This window comes from Diplotaxodon limnothrissa, linkage group LG16 (assembly GCF_057381915.1).
Source record: "Diplotaxodon limnothrissa isolate DT_005_m linkage group LG16, D_limnothrissa_male_GT1.1, whole genome shotgun sequence".
NCBI lineage: Eukaryota > Metazoa > Chordata > Actinopteri > Cichliformes > Cichlidae > Diplotaxodon > Diplotaxodon limnothrissa.
This window is the reverse complement of record NC_140611.1, coordinates 26257687-26278516: the sequence shown is the minus strand read 5'-3', so window position 1 is coordinate 26278516 and position 20830 is coordinate 26257687. Positions and strand designations below refer to the sequence as shown.

General features: G+C 39.7%; 1 protein-coding gene across 1 annotated transcript; it reads left to right on the top strand.

The window, feature by feature from the left end:
• The first annotated feature begins 1239 nt into the window (after positions 1-1239).
• On the top strand, positions 1240-20538 carry LOC146616323 (sacsin-like). The gene is made up of 7 exons (XM_085373880.1): positions 1240-1271; positions 1799-1886; positions 4604-4715; positions 7488-7634; positions 7726-9157; positions 9341-9429; positions 9542-20538. Exons 1-7 carry the CDS (start codon positions 1240-1242, stop codon positions 20536-20538), a joined length of 12897 nt encoding a protein of 4298 aa, XP_085230006.1.
• The last annotated feature ends 292 nt before the right edge of the window (positions 20539-20830 follow it).

Below are 20830 nucleotides of genomic sequence, written 5' to 3'. Positions count from 1 at the left end.
GACCCTGCACTGGCATGACTGAGGTACTGTGATTGTATTTATTTGTTTTATTGGCGTATATAGGTAGGTTACTAGCTAAGTAATAACGAAAATCTTAAAAACAGAAATACACACAAAAATGATTTTGCTATTTTAAACACTGTGATCACAGAATAGAGAAAATCTTTATTTGTTAATTTACTAACTTTTTAAAAAATATATTTTTTACACTTTTGTCAAATTATATACAGATGATCTCATTTAGATCTGTGTTTAATTATATTTGCTGCTTTGTTGTTGTTTAATTCCAAAGTACAAATGCTTTGGAAGCAACAAAGTGAACAAAGATGGCTCACAAGGACAATTTCAGTGTGCATCATCAACCACAGCCCTGGTACTGTAGCTGTTTAGTCTGTTTGAGAGGTGGGTGAAGTAGCTAAATCATAAGATCATCTAGATTCAGGCTAAGTTACTTAAACACTTGAATTATTGATCGTTTCCTTGTGCAATACACTGTTACTCAGCAAAATGATCAGAACAAAACAAGAAATAAAACCTTGAATGACTCATAGTTCAAAGATTTGTTTCACATTTATATTTTCTTTGGTTTAAAGAGAGCACTATAAACCTAATTTGTAAACTAAGCAAAAGGTTTGCATGTGTTTCTAAATTGTTAAACCTTTGCTATCATCACACAATTATCTCAGTCATCTGATCCAGAGGAGTACAGTCTCCTTTCCCACATGGGTGTGGTTTACATCACACATTAAAAAGAATAAGTAAACAAAAGCATGCAATACTTGAAACAGAAATCAATCATCCTAATCTACTTTCTACAATAATGCTGCGTTTGTAGCTCTGTGCCTTGTGGCCAAACTTCTCCACTTTGGTGGGGAAGACTAGCAGCTGTCCTGAATGTTTTGCTATTAATGTCATTAATCACCTTCCAGCTCATGGGTGCTACCTACTACAGTAAGTACTGCAGAAGCAGTGTGTGTTTATTTGAGTTTTTTTGCACTGCTTCTGTATTTTGATTTCATTTTTGTTAAATAAATAATGACACGGTGTAATATGTCACGTTTAGATGTTCATCTGAGGTTTTATTGACCTATTTTTAAAACCCATTAAGCCCCATAGTTCATGTGTTTTTTTATTACATCCAGATATATAAAACCTTAAAACTAAAAGTGTGACAGTAAGTTTGCACTGCTGTAACACATGTCACAATTTTCTGAATTTCTTACAGGAACCCGTTCTGGCATGGTGAATCCAAAGGCAAAGAAGAAAGTCCGGTGAATTGCTTTCTTTTTAATATACTGTAAACAGTAGGAGGCAGTAACTATTCTCCTACATGCTGAGTAGACATTATATTAATAGGATTTGGGCACTAATGCCATTTTTGATTCTGCTTAAAGATCAGATTCTTTATTGATATCATTACTAACTACTAGTCAGTTTCCTGTGGTCAAAATAAATTAGGGAATAAATATGTTTTCAGCATTAAAGCAAATGTGTGGAATCTATACATGAAGTAAACATTTTGAAACCAGATGGCCAAAATTATTTTTATACTCGACTTTAGTGTCTCTTTTTAATTAAATATTAATTTTTGTCTAATTTCATAAAGATGATTCTATTTAATTTAAAGTAAAGAACCTCATCTCTAACAATATCAGTCAAATAGTCAAATATGTGCATGTGCTTTGCTAACTTAGCTCTCAACCTTATCCTTACTAACATTGCATCAGCAGGACCAACATGGTTTTAATTTGCCTTCAGACTCTAGTTTCTTTCTGTTTAATGCTTTTACTTTGTTTAGGACTTCCTTCGGGGCCACAGCACCACCCATCATTGACTATCTGAAAGATATTCTACGGCGATATCCAGATGGTGGACAAATTTTGAAGGTCAGTGTAATGTTGTAACAAAAACACACAACAGTTACTTTAGGTAATATTGGGATGCTGTGCAAATAATAATAACAATAATAAAATGTAAATGACAATAGAAAGCGACGGGTTTATGAGATTTACTACATTTTGCAGTTCTCACGAACATAAAAATGATTCACAATGGAACAACTGAAAACAGTAAAAATTTAAACTGAGACATTTTATTATTTCATGAAAAAAATTGTCTCATTTTGGATTTGGTGAAATCAACATGGTTGAATAAGTTGGGACGGGGCAACATTTAATGAGGTTAACTGGTAAAAAGTCAGTAACATGATTGGACAGAGACAAGTGAAGGGGCAGAGGTTCACCAATCTGTAAAGAAAAAAACATGTCTACAAGTTGTAGACATAGTGTCAGAATAATATTCCTCAATGCAAAATTGTGCAGATTTTGATTATTTCATCATCTACTGTATATAGATTCAGAGAATCTGGAGAAATCTCTGTGTGCAAGAGATAAGGCCAAAAGTCAGTACCACAGCCACACAGGATTTTCAAGGCCTCAGGCAGTTCTGCAAAACAGGCATGATTCTCTCATGCAAACCACTGCATTAGCTCCAGAACACTTCCACAAATCACTGTTTGTGAACACAGGTCACAGTGCCATCCACAAATGTGGGTTAAAGCTGTAGCTTGCAAAGAAAAAGCCATATGTCAATACGATTCAGAAAGGCCACAATCTTCTCAGAGCTAAAGCTTGTTTAAAATGGACTGAAGAAAAGTGAAAACCTATTCTGTAGTCTAGACAAAAAACTCAAAATTGTATTTATTTTTTACAAACATAGACGGGTATACAACTATTGCAAGAGCTTGTTCCGCATAGCCGGCAATAAGCCGGAGTTGCTCCCGGAGGGTGATGGGCTCTGCCAGGGCTGCCCTTTGTCACCGATTCTGTTCATAATTTTTACGGACCGAAGTTCTAGGCCCAGCCAAGTGGCGGAAGGCTTTGTCTCAGAAGGTGACAGAGGTGGTCTCAGAATCTCATCTCTGCTTTTTGCTGTGGTTTTTGATGTGGTTCAGTTGGCTTCTTCGAGTGATGGCGTCCAGCTCGCAGCTAAGTGTGAAGCAGTGGGAATGAGAATCAGCACCTCCAAATCTGAGGTCATGGTTCTCAGCCAGAACAGGGTAGAGTGCCCGCTCCCAGGTCAGGACAGGGACGAGTTCCTGCCCCAAGTGGAGGAGTTTAAGTATCTCGGGGTCTTGTTCACGAGCGACGGGAGAAGGGAGCTGGAGATCGACAGACGGATTGGTGCTGCGGATGCAGTGATGCGGATGCTGTACCAGTCCGTCATGGTGAAGAGAGAGCTGAGTGTAAAAGGAAGCTCTCAATTTACCGGTTGATCTACGTCTCTACCCTCACCTATGGTCATGAACTGTGGGTAGTGATCCAAGATCGCGGATACAAGCTTCCTCTGAAGTGTGGCTGGCCTCTTCCTAAGAGATAGGGTGAGAGGTTCAGCCGTCTGGGAGGGGCTCAGAGTAGAGCTGCTGCTCCTCCACATTGAAAGGTGCCAGTTGAGGTGGTTCAGACATTTGACAAGGATGCCTCCTGGGCGCCTCATGGGTGAGGTGTCCTGGGCATGTCCCACCGGGAGGGAGGAAGGAAGGAAGGAAGGAAGGAAGGAAGGAAGGAAGGAAGGAAGGAAGGATGGATGGATGGATGGATGGATGGATCATCTGCCAGAGTGAATAGAAGAGGGCCCATATGGCATATTATCATCACTATGCATGTCTGATGGTATGGGGGTGCATTAGTGCCTATGGAATTCGCAGCTTGCATATCTAAAGGCACCATCAATGCTGAAAGGTATACACAGGTTTTAGAGCAAAATGTTCTCAATGAGGTAATTTCTTTTGCAGGGCAGGCCTTGAATATTTTAGAAAGATAATCCTAAACTCCGTACTGCATCTAGTACAACAGCATGTTTTCACAGTAGAAGAGTCCAGCTGCTGAACTCGCCTGCCTGCAGTATGGACCTTTCACCCATTAAAAACATTTGAAAGTGAACCTACACATTAATTGTGTGAACACAGAAGAACAAGAACAACAATTATTTCTAAATTGAATGAAAGTGTAATTTATTTCTACATAACATTGTGACAAATCCAAAATATAAAACAATGAGCTTCATAATATGTACTGACTCTGTCCTTAGACCATCAGCTCAGATTAGAAAAAGCTCTATTTAATTGGCAAAATGGAAACATGGATGTTGGTGGAGGTGTAACTAAAATATGGTTGTAATTCACAGAAATCTCCCAGATTTTGTGCTGCTTGCAAATGATAAGAGCCTGCAAATTTTTGCTTTTTTGCAACCGACCATACTGAGCTGGCATTTTATCAGACAAAATATTAAAAATATAATGCAGTACAATTCATCAGTTTTACCACAGAGTTAAATTGACACAATTATTGACCATTTTTGAAGCTTAAAACATTTTTGCCATTGTATGCTAAAGAACAAGAATGACTACATCATATACTCTGATTGGACACTTTGGACTACAGTGTCCAGTGAGTCTGAGTTAGACTGAAATGGACCCTTTTTTGTTTTTCCTCTGTAGACATACTTGCTGTGAGAAAGATCTACCAGCTTTCTGTGCAGAACTGTGTCAGTGGCAGCGTTGTACTGCCATTTTCTGCTCAAGGTTGTTTTTATTTGTCAACAGGAGCTGATTCAAAATGCAGATGATGCTCGAGCCACAGAAGTGTTTTTCATCCATGACGAGCGAAGCTATGGGACTGAAAGCCTTTGGACTGAAGAACTGGAGACATACCAAGGTATTCACTGAATAAAAGAAATATATTTCACAAAAACTATTATTTATTTACATTTAAAAGTAATAAATAGAGCCAATACATCTCCAGTTAAGAATGTCTGTCCGGGTTTGCTGGGAACTTTTTGGTTTGTTTTTATTTAACATTCTGCTTCCTTTGGGGGTCACGTCGAAAAGTGGAGCTACTCACTGTGGCAATCCCTTGTGACTAAAGGAGCAGCTAAAAGTAGCAGGTTCTGTTTGTTTCAGTGTGTAATTTCTCCCAAAGTATAGTGTGTGGATGTTTTTCCCCATATTTTTCCACATTATCAAACATTTCCTAGGTGGCTGTTTTTAGAAAGCCCTATAAAACTGGATTCTGATTGTAGACTACATAAAATATGTGATGTCACATGGTGGGACTGCAGTTCTGAATCCTCAGCTTTGGAATTTTGGCTGTCACCATCATTGTTTATTCAAGCTGTCCAAGGCCCTGGAAAAACTAGATTTCCAACAACAACTGATTGGAAAAACAAGTACAAAAATTTTCTCATTTTATTTATTTATTTTCTATTGTATAATTTTTTAATAGTAGTAATAGTGGGTCTTAGGTTGCTTATATTCTTTCATGTCTCAGGTGGTGCATAACAGGACAGATTACATTTTCTTAGTCTATATTTTCTGTGCTTTCTTGGATATTTGTGCTTTCAGAGACCAACGTTATCACTGTTAATGTGCTTCACTTAAAGGCATTGGTCATATAAGAAAACATGAATAACCTATGTGCATTTACAGCATCATTAAATAATATAGCTCCTGCTTCCTAACAAATTCCCACACTCACTTAAACCCTTGGTAGAACCTCAAAATCCCATCCTTTCGTGAACCTCGGGACCAAAAAATGGTCCCGCCCCAAAAGTGCTCTAAAAATGTTATATATCAATATTTTTTTCTACTTTAAATTAGTCAATCTTTTAAAACTACTTCTGCTTAAAATATCCATGTCAAGTTTTAATTATATTTTCATTGTTTTAACCCTTTAAATCCCAGTTTTATTACATGAGCGCCCTGTTTTTTTAGCCCCAAAAAACAAAAAAACTAAATATTTTCCAAAAAAAACATTTGAAGTAATATTTGTTTGTTATTATAATTAGGCCTTTAGATGGACTAAAGATTGGCACCAACAGTCATTTCGATCGCCTTTTATTTTTTTTTCCAGGAGCGCATTTCATAAAATGCACACTATCGACCACGCCCAAAAAGTGCTATAAAAAATTTATATATTAATATTTTATTCCACTTTAAATTAGCCAATCTTTTAGACCTACTTCTCCTTGAAATATTCATGTCAAGTTTTAATTACATTTCGCGGATTTTAACCCTTTATATCCCGGTTTCGTCACATGAGCGCACTGCTTTTTTTGCCCCAAAAACATAAAACATAAAACATAAAATATTTTCCAAAAAAAACATTTGAAGTAATATTTTATTGTTATTATAATTAGGCCTTTAGATGGACAAAAGATTGGCACGAACATTAATTTCGATCCGGTTTTAATTTTTTTTGCAGAAGCCAAAAATGTCCCCAGGCGGCGCTGCTGCTCCTGCTCCCCCGGGGAGGAGTGCCTCTGCCGCGGGTGTGTTTCGCGCAGCGCCGGAGCATATGGTTCGGTTCCCGTGTCTGCAGCACACACTTCCGCTACCACGTGAAAACAAATACGTCATTTCCTGTTGATTAAAAAAATAAAATAAAATCAAACGAACCTAAGGGTAGAAAATGGTCCGGAACGAGCAGCGGGCCAAGCTGCTGCTGTACGCGGGAAATTAGTCTGCCTTTTCCGGGTATCTGTCTCGAGCAGGCCGCTGGAGAACATGTGTATGTTCCAGCAGGCGTCACATGTGGAGCAAGGGCGCCACCCGGTGGACAAATAAAAAAATTACAACTCTAAGGCCTGTAGTCCAAAACGAAACCTAAGCTGGAAACCTGACGATCGATTTGACCGTAATTTTTCTGGCGTGAAAAATAGCGTTTATAATGGGTTTCAATGGGGCACAAATCGGCCACGAGGTTCGGTAGTGGATGTATGCCTTTTATTCAGCCATTTAAGCTCATTTAAAAAACTCAGACTGAAATTTTAAAATAAAATGGGGAAAAAATACATGTTTGAAAATTTGGCTATACTCCATTAAACACAGTGGAAATGGCGTGGAATTAAAAAACGCAAAGGCCACGAAATGGTCCCAGGTTCTACAGAGTTCCATGTTTGTCTGAAAGGCAGAGCCTTGCAAAGTAAAAACTACTTGTTAACAAGCTACTGGCACTGTAATTCACTATGATAATGAATGTTGACTAGTGAAAACCAAATGTACTCACTTAATTAAACAGCCAAATAGTTTTATATGTATGTTCATGCAGCCCTCACCCTTAACACAGTTTAAACTTGCACAAGGTTGTTGAGCATTTTACTTTTGGAGCAAACCTCAGCTGTTCACAGCACTGCAGTTTTTAAAACTGGCTTCATTTTTCAACAATGGAGCTTTCAGCTTAATTATAATATGCAGATCAAGAGAGAAGATTTAGGATAGTCACTGTTAATATTGTCTCTAGTTACCGTTACACTCAAAGTGTTCTACATAAAATCCATTTGAATAGCAACTGAAAAGTGTCTCCTGTCTTCTGATTTCCTTTCTGGAAAAATCTCATTCAGTGCACGTTGGTATAGAGATTCCAGAGAATGTGTCACTAACACATAGATACCTAAAGCATAAGCCTTGAGTTTGTTATGTTTTTACGAAGGTCCTGCTCTCTATACCTACAACAATGCCGCATTCACTGATGAAGACTGGGAAGGAATTCAGATGGCTGGAAGGAGTGTAAAGCGTGATGACCCAAACAGAGTGGTAAGGTTTGGAATCGGCTTCAACTCTGTTTACCACATAACAGGTGAAACTATGTGTAGTTAGATCACAGATATGAGTAGTAATTTTTGAAAAGATAAACAGTTAGCAGTAACATATTTTTACTTTGTTCATAGATGTGCCAAGTATATTCAGTTCAGGCCACCTTGGCATGATGGATCCCCAAGAAAAAATATTTGGAGAGAGAAATGGAGGGTTTCGGTGGTCTTTGGATGATTCTGAAGACCAAGAAGTTCTGCTGAATATGCATCATCAGTTCCAACCATTTAGAGATATAGTCTCACTTGTATGTGAACATGGATGGTCAAAAGTTGTCATGGAGGATCAGCACTTCAGTGGGACAATTTTTAGATTTCCTTTACGCAATGAAGCATCAGAAATTTCTGATAATCTGTATGACTCAGATAAAGTGGTTGAGCTTTTTGATAGCTTCATTGCAGATGCAGATTTGAGCCTCCTCTTCTTGAAAAATGTCACCTCTGTGTCCTTGTTACATATTAGTGAAGATGGAGCTGTTAACACCAGACTTGAAGTGAAATCTTCAGTCCCCACAGATGATGTTTTAGAGCCAGAAGAGGAGTCAGTCACTGAGGGTCTAACAAGGTTCAAAGTTATAACTGTGAGTTCAAAAGACCAAAAAGAGACAAAGTGGCTTCTGACAACATGTACCATGAAAGAGGGCGTTGCAGAAGATCTTGATTTGCTTACAAAGAAGTTGAGCTTTTTACCTCAAGTTGACCTGGCATTCCCCTGTGGTGAGAAGAGAGACTGTAGCCAGAGCAGACTGAGCTGCTTTCTCCCCCTTCCAAACAATGAATCCAATAAGACAGGACTCCCAGTTTATGTCAATGCATGCTTTGGCCTCACAGACAATAGAAGACACATCAAATGGCAAGAGGAAGACCAGAGACATGATGAACATGCTTTGTGGAATGAAATGCTGATGAAGAAGGTGTTTCCACAAGCATACATCAAGATCATTCAAGATGCCATTAAACTTGCCCAAAAATCTATCCTCCCTGTTTCCTCTGTGTACAATCTGTGGCCAGATCTCACTCAGATACAACACAAAGAAAAATGGCATGCTCTCACTCTGGATGTTTTTCATCACTTATTCAGACAGAACGTGGCCATCCTCTCTCTTGCTAAAGATGAAAGACAGTTTATCTCTCCATCAGAAGCTGTTTTCCCCTGCAATGGCCCAACAAGCACCAACATATTGTCTGCCATTAAAAGGACTTTAGTGTCATGTGGAGAAAATCTTGTCACTTTACCAGCTAGTGTTGCAAAGGCTATACATGAGGCCTACCCAAACCCTTCTACCCTAAAACATGTGACTCCAGCATTCCTCAGGGCCATTCTCCACAGGACCGGTGTGGATAACATCACCAAAGATGACAAACTCAGTCTTTTGGAGTACATTTTAGGTGATGAACAATACAAAGAACTTGAGGGTCTTCACCTCCTTCCACTCAGTGATGGCTCTTTCAGATATTTCACATACAGAGAGGAAGACACTGCTTTGATTGACAGCCATGAATTTCCAAGGTAGGGTTTCCATACATCTATCAATATTTAAAATAATGTTATATTTATCATGACTAAAGTTGCCATTTTTATGTGTTATTCACATAATGATTGTAACTGAATATTTGGAAGGTTCAGGAATATTTCTATACTGAATGAACTCCTAACAGTTTGATCCACATAATCCATTACACTTTTTTATAGAGTCTTGCTGCCATTCTGTAAACCCTTCTTCATCCCACATGATCTGACTCCAGCCTGCAGTGCACATCTGAAAGAACTGGCCAGAAGAAGTAAGTGAAAGTAATTTTAAACAATACAGAGTCATTTGTACACAGCTACACATTTTAGCACACACATTTATTCTTATCTTTAAAAAACAAATCTTTTTGATCTGCTCTTCAGATTTCTTCAAGATCACCAACATTGATGCATCCCATGTGGCTGAATATGCAAGACGATATTTGCCACCAGACTGGAAACAGACAGGGAAGAACCTTGTTGTATGGGACAACAACAACAGTCAGCATCCACCTTTAGACTGGTTCCAAGAATTCTGGAGGTTTCTCAACAGTCATTTTAATGAGTTAAGTCCTTTCACTGACATACCTCTAATACCAGTTAGTCCTCTGTCTGGCAGTCAGACTGTATCAGTCGCAAAACTACAGCAGAGCACAACCCTGATCTTTCAGAAAAGTAAACAGCTGAGTTTGCCAGACCGAATAGCTCAGCTGGTGAACAAAGTTGGTGGCACAGTGGTGAGAGGAAATGAGTGGCTCAAGCATGTAGACCTTGACTCGTACGTGCTGTGCCCATCTCCAAGGAGTGTTTTGAAGGTCCTGATGAATTTAGATTTCCAGCATCTTATCACAGAACTCACATCTGCCTCTCACACAGCACACAATGAACTAAAAGATTATCTTTCTTATCTGGATTCTCTCTCAAAAACAGAGAAAGATTTTCTCTTGAGGTTGCCTTTGTTTCAAACCATGAAAGGATTCAGTGTTGCAGCTCAATCAAAACAAGCTGTGCTTCTGATCTCAGGCCTAACAGTACCAACAGAGCTCCCTATGCCTGATTCCATAATCCAGTGTTCTACTGAGACTGACCGCAGACTGTTACAGCTGCTCAAAGTTCATCTCTTGGACACCGCCGAAGCAGCCAATGTTCTTGTTGACAGCATAAGGAAAGGCGCTTGTAGCAGTGACAACACTAACAAAACAATGACTTGGATTTTACAGCATGGTAAGGTGCTTTTCTCACAAAACGAATCCCTGAAATGCAGCTGTAAGGACTTGAGCTTCATTGAGGTGAATGGACAGCTGAAAAAAGCCTCTGACTTTTTTGATCCAAGAATTCAGACTTTTAAAGTCATCTTTGAGTCAGACTTCTTTCCACCGCCTTCATACACTCATTCACTGCAGATGCTGGAAAGCTTAACAGAAATCGGATTACTGAATAAAGAGATAGATGTCTCACCTGAACATTTTCTACATGCTGCCACGCTGACTGACAAACTATACGTGAACTCACAAACCGAGGCCCTAAGAAGAGCTCAGGTTCTGTTGGAAATGTTGGAAAGTAATGATCTACTGACAAAGTTTTCTCACAAACCGCTTCATTGCCTCAAAATGCTTAAATGGATCCCATGTGAACAACCTGGAAGTGAGAAACAATTCAGTGATAAATCTCAGAAGTATTGTTTGTTTTGCCCAAATGAAATAAGACATTCTGTGTATAAGGACATTGTTGGACATGTAATGCCACTAACAGGGAAGCTCAGTGACAGAGTTAGCAACAGACTTGGTCTCAAAGACCTACCACCACCTGAAAAAGTGATTGAAAATCTGTCAGTCTTGAAATCAAAAGCACTGGAAATGGTTAATCCTGACACAGATGTAGACTTCAAAAGACAGCTGCACATCATTTACAAACACATGCAAGACAATGTCTCTGTATTTGTTACAATGATGGGCAATGAGACATGTTGGCTATGGGCCCAGAACCAGTTTGTTGCACCCCAGGATCTGGTTCTTGAATACCCAAATAATCTAGATCTGAGTTCTTACATTGGGAAGGTGCCAAGTGAATTTTTGCCATACAGAACATTGTTCCAGAGGTTTGGCCTGAGAAAAGTACTTTCCAATGAAGACATTTTGGGCATTCTGTACTCCATCCAGCAAACAATTGAAGCAAGACAGCCGCCATTTGCAAGTTCCTCAGAGGTCAAAGTGTCAATAGAAATTCTCAACTGGCTCTGGAAAGAGAAGAAAACAGTTCAGGATGACATCCCAGTGCCAGTCATTGCTGATGGAGGAAAATTTACCCTTAAACCACGATCAACAGCTCTTTTCTGTGATGTAAGCAAAAATGGACTGAAAGAACTAAACTGCAGAGAAGAGGAAATTTATGTCATACATGAGGAAATCCCAAAAGCAGCGGCTGAATGGCTGGAAATTCGTTTTCTCAGTACCCACATCCTTGATCCAGAGGAGCTAGGAATAGAGCAGTGTGGACAATCTGAACCAATAACAATGAGGATAAAAAATATTCTTAAAGAGTACGATGAAGACAGTGACATCTTCAAAGAGCTCATCCAGAATGCAGAGGATGCTGGGGCAGATGTTTGCAAGTTCTTGGTGGATTTCAGAGTACACAGAGATGCCCCCGAAAGCCTGATTGACCCTGACATGGCTCTTTGTCAGGGACCTTGTCTTTGGGCTTTCAATAATGAGCAGTTCACAGCCGAGGATTGGAAAAATATTGTCAGAGTTGGCTCAGCCTCAAAGGAAAACAAAGCAGAAAAAATTGGAAAGTTTGGACTTGGATTCAATACTGTGTATCATGTGACAGATGTCCCCTCCATCCTTAGTGGCAACACTCTTCTCATATTTGATCCAAATGTTACTCATCTCACAAAACATATCAAACACAAAACAAATCCTGGAATCAAGCTGGATCTCTCTCAACAGCGACTCTTTCATTGTTTTCCTGGTCAGTTTGGATCATATGAAAACATTTTTGACTGTAATTTTACCCGAAAAAGTCCTCCTGAACCCTATCCAGGCACTCTGATCAAACTACCTTTCCGAAGTGAAGAAGAGGCTGCCAAATCAGAAATAAACCCAAAAGTGTATGAAAAACCCAATATCCTTGATTTTCAACATCTCTTTTCTAAAAACTCACAAACCCATCTGCTTTTTTTAAAGAACATCATTACATTATCCCTCCAAAATATCCCACACAATGGATCAACTCCACCAACAGAAAACGAAATAGAGACCATCTTCTCTGTGTCCAAAACCACTGTGAGTGCAATGGAGATTCCTGATGACACCAGTGTGTCCAAGCAACGTCATGCTGAGAAATCACTGATGAAAGTTGATGGTAAATGCAAAGAGGTGATCAATTGCTGCAAAATCAGCATTGTGAAAATATCCAGTCAGCAGTCTAATGAAACTAAACTTCAGTTCTGGCTCCTGTACAACTGCTTTGGGACAGATGAGTCCTTTAAAATGGCCATTCACAAAAACAAGCAGGCCAGTTTCTCTTTGCCCATTGGAGGGATTGCTGTGCCTTTGCAAAACGATCCAGAAACTGGAAAATTCACCACATTACAAACAGATCTTGTTGGACAGGCCTTTTGCTTCCCTCCTCTTCCCATTCACACGGGTCTTCCTGTCAATGTAAATGGCACATTTGCTGTGACAAGCAACCGAAAAGGTCTGTGGGAAACTGGAGTGAAAAATGACTGGAACAAAGCTCTCCTTCAGGATCCAGTAGTGACAGCATATGTTACTGTACTCAAGGCACTAAAGAAAATGTCAGAAGATAAGCAGCTGGTGAGTTACTGTTATCACACCTTTTGGCCTGAGAGAGAGAAAGTGACTGAAACTTTCAAGCCTTTAGTGGATGCACTTTACTCAACCATTGTTGATGACTCTGTTGGTCCAGAGCTCTTTAGTGATGGAGAACAATGGTTCTCAATGAACAATGCCATATTTCTACATGAGAGCATTGAAAATGATGAAAAGATTGGTGACCTTGCAGTGCAAGTTTGTCAGAAATATGCAAAAGGACCCAATCATGTTGTTCCTCTTCCACTTTGGCTGAGAAATAGCTTCAAACAGGCTGGCCTAGAAAAGGTTTTACAAAACAGGACCTGGAACTGGGAGAAGTTCTACAGAGAAGCAGTGTTTGGTAACCTAACTACAATGGACTCGAAGAGTAGAGATACCCTTGTGCTGCATGCTATTGACCTTCATATCAAAGAAATTGACAATCTGCTGCTCTGCTATCCATGCATACCCACAAAGGGTGGACAGCTCCAACATGTCAGGAAACTTGTGAATCCTACAGGGAAAGTGGCCTGTCTTTTTGAACCAAACGAGGGACGCTTGCTGGATGGATCCGAAAATGACTTCAGATCTCCAAAAAGGATTCAGCGTTTGTTGGAACTTGGTATGGCAAATGACCATCTCCCATTGGAAGACATCACAGAGAAAGCAGGCACGATTAATAAAACCTGGAGCATTGACAAAAAGAAAGCATTTGTCGACTTGAAGTGTCTATTTGAACTTATGAAGAATCACATTTATGATAAAGACTCTCACCACTGGAAAACACTCAGGACAACTGCATTTCTTCCAGCATATTCACCTGGTGATGCAAAAATGGAAGGAAATGTAACACTTAAAAGGCCCACTGATGTTTTTAGTGACAAATGCTCCCTTCTCGTTAACATGACACAACCAGTGCTGAATAATAGTAATTTGAAAATACACCACAGTGATCCAGTCCTAAAGATCTTGGGCGTGAACAGCACCCCGAAGCCAGAGGTGGTGCTCCAGCAGCTGCATGAAGGAAGCAAACAAGCACACTCCATTGACAGATCCATGCTTTACAAAATAGCATTTGAGTGCTATACGTGTCTGGATCAGTGGATCTGTGACTCTGGAAATACCACTTACATTTCACAACAAGCAAGTTCATTTCCATTCATCCTCATTGGTGATACATTTGTGAATGTTGATCATGCAGCTGAGAACGGGCAATTTGAAGCAAAGCCCTATCTCCACGTACTTCCAGCTGCCTTCACAAGCTTCAGGAACCTCTGGAAATGTATAGGTGTTGAAAAACAATTCACGATCACTCAGTTTCTAACTGTGTTGCATGAATTAAAAGTTCAACATGGAAACAAGCCCCTAACAGAGAGTGATCTCTCAGTTGTCTTCACAATTTTAAACAAAGGGATTTTTGAGGCCAAATTGAAAATCACGGATGACTGTCTGATACCCAATGAGCATGGAGTTTTGCAACCTGCAAATGAGCTGTTTTACAATGACAGCCCGTGGATGCCACTCACTTCAGGTGTCACATTATGTCACGAGAATATCCCACGAGCTATGGCTCGCCACCTTGGAATCAAAACAACAAGGCATCATACTCTGGAAAACCACATAGTTGATGACCTTTCACCATTTGCTTTTGACTTTGAACAGCAGGAACAGCTGACTGTTCGTATTAAAAACATAATTTCAGCCTATCCATCAAAGAAGGATATCCTTAAAGAGCTTATCCAAAATGCTGATGATGCAGAAGCAACAGAAATTCACTTCATCTGGGACAAAAGACAACATGGAAAAGAAAAAACATTTGGGAAGAAATGGAACAATCTCCAGGGTCCAGCACTTTGTGTGTTCAACAACAAAGTGTTTTCTGATGCTGACATTAAGGGAATTCAACAGCTGGGAGAGGGAGGAAAGCACAACACCCCAGGGAAGATAGGGAAGTACGGAGTTGGATTCAACTCTGTTTACCATCTGACTGACTGCCCTTCGATCCTTACAGGAGATGAAGTACTTTGCATTTCTGACCCCAATCAAAAATACATTGAAAATCATTCAAATAACCAGCGATATGGCATTGGCTATAAACTAACTGACACTTTCAAAGAAATGTACGTAGATGTCTACAAATCCTTTCTTCCAGACAAATTTTCTCTTAAAGACGGCACCATGTTCAGATTACCTCTGAGAATGGGTACAAATGCAAATACCTCCAAAATATCACAGCAAGGAGTCACTGACCGCGACATGAAAGAACTGTGCTCTGCCCTGTCTGAAGATCCTGAAGGACTAATTCTCTTTCTGAAAAACATCTGCAAAATCAAAGTCCATGAAATCAGTGACTATTCAGGAGGACTTAAAACCATCTTTGAGGTTGAAAAAAATCTGCCACAAAGAAGTCGTGAAGAAAAAGATGCTTTTGTAAAACATCTACAAAATGCACTGCAATCAGACAAAACAGCAACACCGCACAAGACTTTCTATGAAACTGTGATTTCCACCTCAGATAAAAGACAAAGTAAGTGGATTGTTGCAGAACAATTTGGCTCCTTCAAAGACAGCTTTGAATTAAAACTATCAGAAAAACTTCCCCAAGCATCATTAGCTGCACGTGTGAACACAAAGGGATCCAGCGTCATGGATTTTAAAGGAGAAGCCTTTTGTTCACTTCCTTTGCCAGGGAAAACTGGACTGCCAGTACATGTCAATGGAAACTTTGAGGTTGATTCTGCCAGGACAAGCCTTTGGAAAGAAGATGGGAAGAGTAAGAAATCAGGCTGGAATGAGTCTTTGAAACAGCACGTCATTGCTCCGCTTTATGCAGATCTCCTGCATTACATCAGGCGCAGCATTGCAGTCAAGAAAGTTTTCTCGAAAGTAAGAAAACTTACTTTAATAGAAAATACTAACTCATGTTTCAATACAGAATATTTGTGTTTTTGGCCAACTGTGTCCAAAGATGTTTACCCAGACTGGCATGAAATGATACATGAAGTATACAGATCATTGAAAGAAAAAGGCCTTGATGTAATCCCTGTTATGACGACCATAACACGTATAACTACATATAGAGAAATTAAACAGCACTCTTTTGACTGGAGTAATGTCAGTGAAACAGACTCAACTGAGGCACCTTACTTGACAACCTTGGGAAATTTCCAGCTGAATAACATTTTGGAAGATCTTGGAATGAAGCTGGTTCCTTATTCCGCAAAGATGCAGAGGATTTGGACAAGTTTCAGATCTGCTGGGGTTGAAGTAAAAGAGGTCAGTCCCTCCACTGTGCAGACTTTCCTACGAGCAAAACCTCTAAATGATCCAACCCAAACAGATGAGGATTTGCCTTTACCCATAAGTGCTACTTTGATCAAAGATGAGAAAAGATGTTCAGAGCTCCTGAGTTTTTGTTTAAAAGATTTCTCCTCAGAAAAGGTCACCCAGGACAATGCCAGTTTGCTCGAAGGCCTTCCACTTCTTCTCACGAAAGATAATGTTTTGAAAATGTTCAGCTCCCAAACACCAAAGTGGATATCGAGGTATGCAAATCTTTTCTTTGACTACAAGGATGAATTTTCAAATTATAAGATCAACATTTGGCACATTGAGCTTCTTCAAAGATTAAAACTTGTCAGAAATATGACTTTGCACCACTCAGAGAAATATCTGAAACCATTAATTCAGCATCTTCTTTATGACTGTGACATTGATCCACACAGTGGTCTTCATGTCCCCAATGAGAAAATATTGAAGTGGCTAAAATTACTTTGGAAGTTCATAATGAGTGAAATTAAACTACCAACATCTAGAGATGACGAGTCCAGTCTTACACTCAGTGATGTAAGGAAACTCTTCAGCAACTGCTATATTTTACCTGTTGTGTGTCCAAGGTTGAACAACAAGCACTTCCTGCAAACAATGAAACACATGTCAAGTGTTGTGTTTGCCTCAGAAAAACACAAAGACATATCAGGCATCCTCTTTAAACTTGGTTTTATGACTTCTGATCATGTATTCTTCTCTGAGATGGATCGATGGATATATTCATATCTACAAGATGAACTTCTCGATGTAGATGATGAAAGCTCAGTGTTGGATCAAGTGTACAACATTAATTGCTCAGAGTTTTCCCACCTTTCAAATGATGATATGAAAGAGTTTCAGATGTTCCTGCAATCAGGATTATCCAAGTCCAAAGTCAGCAAAGAGTATGTGAGGAAACTTAAATCCTTACCAATATTTGAAACAACACAAGGTGAACGAGTGAGGATTGATGGACCTAAGAAGGTTTTCATCGTCAAAATCAAATATTCAGTCATATTTCCCGATTTGTTCAACCTACCTACAAACAGCAGCATTTTTCTGAAACACAACTCTGAGAACTACATGCTGTCAGAAACACTCAACATTCAGGTCCTGGATGATTTGCAGTATTTCATGAAGTTCATTCTGCCTGCTGTACACCAACTCACAGAGACACAGATTCTTCACAGCCTCAAACTGTTGCTGTCACTAGATTATTCGTTGAAGGAAAGAAAAATTATCATCTCCTCACTGAAGACGGTGAAACTGATTCGCAGTTCTCAAGGTAGACTGGAGCCTGCATCATACTACTTTGATGAGAGTGTTGAGCTGTACAAACGAATGTTGCCCCAGGAGAGATTTGTTCCTGAGACATTTTGGTCTGAACTGTGTGAAGGAGATGACTACACAACAGAAAAAGCAAAAGAGCTGGTCAGAAAACTTGGAATGAAGCATGTTGTGTCAGCGGACGAGATAATACATTTTGCACACCAGCTGGAATCAGAAGCAAAAGTTAACAGAAGACGCAAAGACATGAAACTAAAATCATCATTACTTTTCAGGGAAGCCTTAAATAAAGCATGTGATCCCAAAGACAACAACGAAAGGTTGCTGGAAAGCATTGCTGACATCAAATTCATTTTTCCAGTTATGATTCGAAAAGAACTGTCCAACTACCACCAACCATTTGCTGCTGAAGGAACTACTGTGAAAATTAGAGGCTCGTTGATTGAGAAAAATCCAGAGCATCAAGATTTGATTTGGACCTCCATGCCAATTATAGACCTCCCAATTATAGACCTACCATTTATGTCACAAGGTCTTCAGAAAATGATAAAAAATGTTGGAGCTCATGAAGAACCACCTCCAAACTGTGTAACCAGTAACATAAGAAACATCTGTCAGTCACCATGTGAAACTGACCAGCTGATCAAAACACGAGCTAAAGTGTTCAGAAGTTCCTACGCTTACCTGCAAGAAAAAAGATTTGAAGGAAACCAGCTGACTGGTCTTCCTGTTGTGTTGGTTGAAAAAGACACAAAACTTGTGACGGTTGATGACGTGTGTCTGTCGCTCTCCTATGATCGTGACTTCAGACCATATCTGTACAAGATTACTCCAGAAGATGCAATGTATGCACCGTTCTTTCGGAAAATTGGTGTGAAGAACAAAGCTACTGCAGAGCAATATTGTAATGTTTTGGCAGCAGTTTACGCTGATTCCTGTGATAAACAGAAACTACATTCAAACCAGCTGAGAACTGTGAAACGAGCTGTTGAGCAGTTGTTTAAGTTAATCAGAACTCAGGGAAATGAGACACTTCTTGAAAATGTTGAGACTCTGTATCTTCCTGCAGTAGATGGTAAATTATACCCATCATCCACACTCTGCTACAACGACACAGTGTTTGAGACCAAAAGGTTGGAAGAAGCGCTGGAGAACAAGTTCCTGCTGCTTCAGAAACTCAGTGAATGTCATTTGGGCAACGACAAATACAAGCATCATCAGCTGTTGCAACTGCTGCCTCAGAAATTTCAGCCAAAGATGCTGTCTGAGTTCACAGAGGAAAGAGTTGTGGAATCAGAGATGCAGCTTTGTGAACTTGAGACTGGCTGTGAATTTAGTGGATGGTTTGATAAACATCTCTCCTCAGGAGCCTTTAAATATGGATTCATTTGTCTTATTAGAGAGAATTCTCAAGGCAAAATAATACAAGAAGATGCCACTAAAATGTGTGAGAAGACTTTTGGCAGTATACAAATTTTGTGCTGCAAAACTTTGGAAACAACACTCTGGCTCAATAAACAGCCACTTCCCAAAACTGATGAGGAAACAGATGTTTTTGTGAAACGAGAGCAACAAGGGTGTACCTTTTACTTAAAGCACAATGATGACATGGCTCTCAAAGTGATAAATGAAGTCATCATGACACTGACAAAAGAGATTAATGCTCTTTTAGGAAACAGAATTGCATCGGTTCACCTTCCAGTGCTGGGACAACTCCTCATGTGTGACGATCTGCAAGATGTTCGGAAAACTCTGGCTAAAAATCAGATCCGTGACAGTGCTGAAACTGAAAGTTCCTCTTTTAGTCCAGCAGCCCCTGGGACAGAGGTTCCAGAAGAATGGCATGATTGCTTGGACATGAATGTCCTCAACAACTTTGAAGAGGGGGAATATGTTGGTTACAGCATTTATGACAAGTACATTTATGCAGTTATTGTTGAAGAACTGCCTGGTCACAATGGACGATATTCATGGAGATACAAAATAGAAGTAGGAGAAGATGAGCCCATTGAAGTCAGCTGTGTTGATCTGTTTCAGTTTAAACGAGAAAAGAAGGTAAAAACAGAAAGGAGGAAATGCATGGAGCCAGAACCACAGAAGAAGACGCTAAAACCAGAAGAAAACACTTGCATGGAGCTGGAACCACTGACAGGAGCTGTGCCACATTCTTCTGAATCATCAACAAATTCTTTACCAGCCTCTGTTGAGGAAGCTAAAAGGGAAATTGATAAATGTTTGACAGAGATCTGGAGGCTTCCTGAGGAGGAGAGGCACAAAGCCATCAAGAGACTGTACCTCAGGTGGCACCCTGACAAAAATCCGGATTGCCAGTCTCTCGCCAATGAGACATTCAAATATTTACAGAATCGAATTGATGAGCTCAGCAAACCCAAAGCTGCAGGCTCGACCTTTTCAAGCAGAAACACAAATTTCAGAGGCTTCTATGAAGAGTGGAATCAGGAGGCCAGGTATCACAGAAATAGTCGAGAGAGGTTCTCTAGAGGCTATAGAGGTTTCCATTCCTACAACTTCTGGACCCACAATGAAAATGTCCCAAGGCCAGACAGAGAAGAGGCCAGGCGCTGGTGTAGACAGGCTCGCTGCGATCTCAATGCAGCTCACAAAGACACTGGTGGAGGGAGCACAGAGTGGTGTCTGTTTAAGGTCCATCAAGCAGTGGAAAAGTCTCTCATAGCAGCATGCTATAAAAGAAATGGACAACGCCCCAACAGCAGCTCAATTTCAGCCACTGCTGCACAAGTTTCCTGCTACAGCCTCCAACTGAGAGATCTGCCTGAGATTGTGAAAAACCTGCAGACACTCGGGGTGGATCCTAAAAGGACTCAATATCCCAACTGCCATCCATATCCTCACATACCGAACGGACAATTCAGATCAGAGAATGAAATGCTGGCACTGAACAAGGCATCTGAGCTCCTTAATAAAATAGAAGCATATGTGAATTAAGGATTTAAAACAAGGTATTGGTCAGTGTAACTGGTTTTCTACATGTTAAAAGTAATGTAATGTAAAGTGTAAAACTGAAATATTATTTAACATCAGAAAGAAAAAAGAAAACTTTTATTTTACTTATTTGTCTCACTTCTCATACTCAGTACTTATTATTATGTTATGGTGTGCATGTATATGTAAACACACTGAAGAAAATTGTAAGTACTAAATTACTTTATTTTGGATTCTTGTCATTTAAAGCTGCTTATTGGTGATATCGATATATTCTGTGTTATGAAAATGAAAA

Bases quoted from the DNA above. Each gene is read 5' to 3' on its own strand.
- LOC146616323 (XM_085373880.1), top strand. From the start codon at position 1,240: ATGGTGAATCCAAAGGCAAAGAAGAAAGTCCG. The intron at 1,272-1,798 runs GTGAATTGCTTT...TACTTTGTTTAG, and splicing joins AAGGCAAAGAAGAAAGTCCG to GACTTCCTTCGGGGCCACAG. The intron at 7,635-7,725 runs GTGAAACTATGT...CTTTGTTCATAG, and splicing joins CTCTGTTTACCACATAACAG to ATGTGCCAAGTATATTCAGT.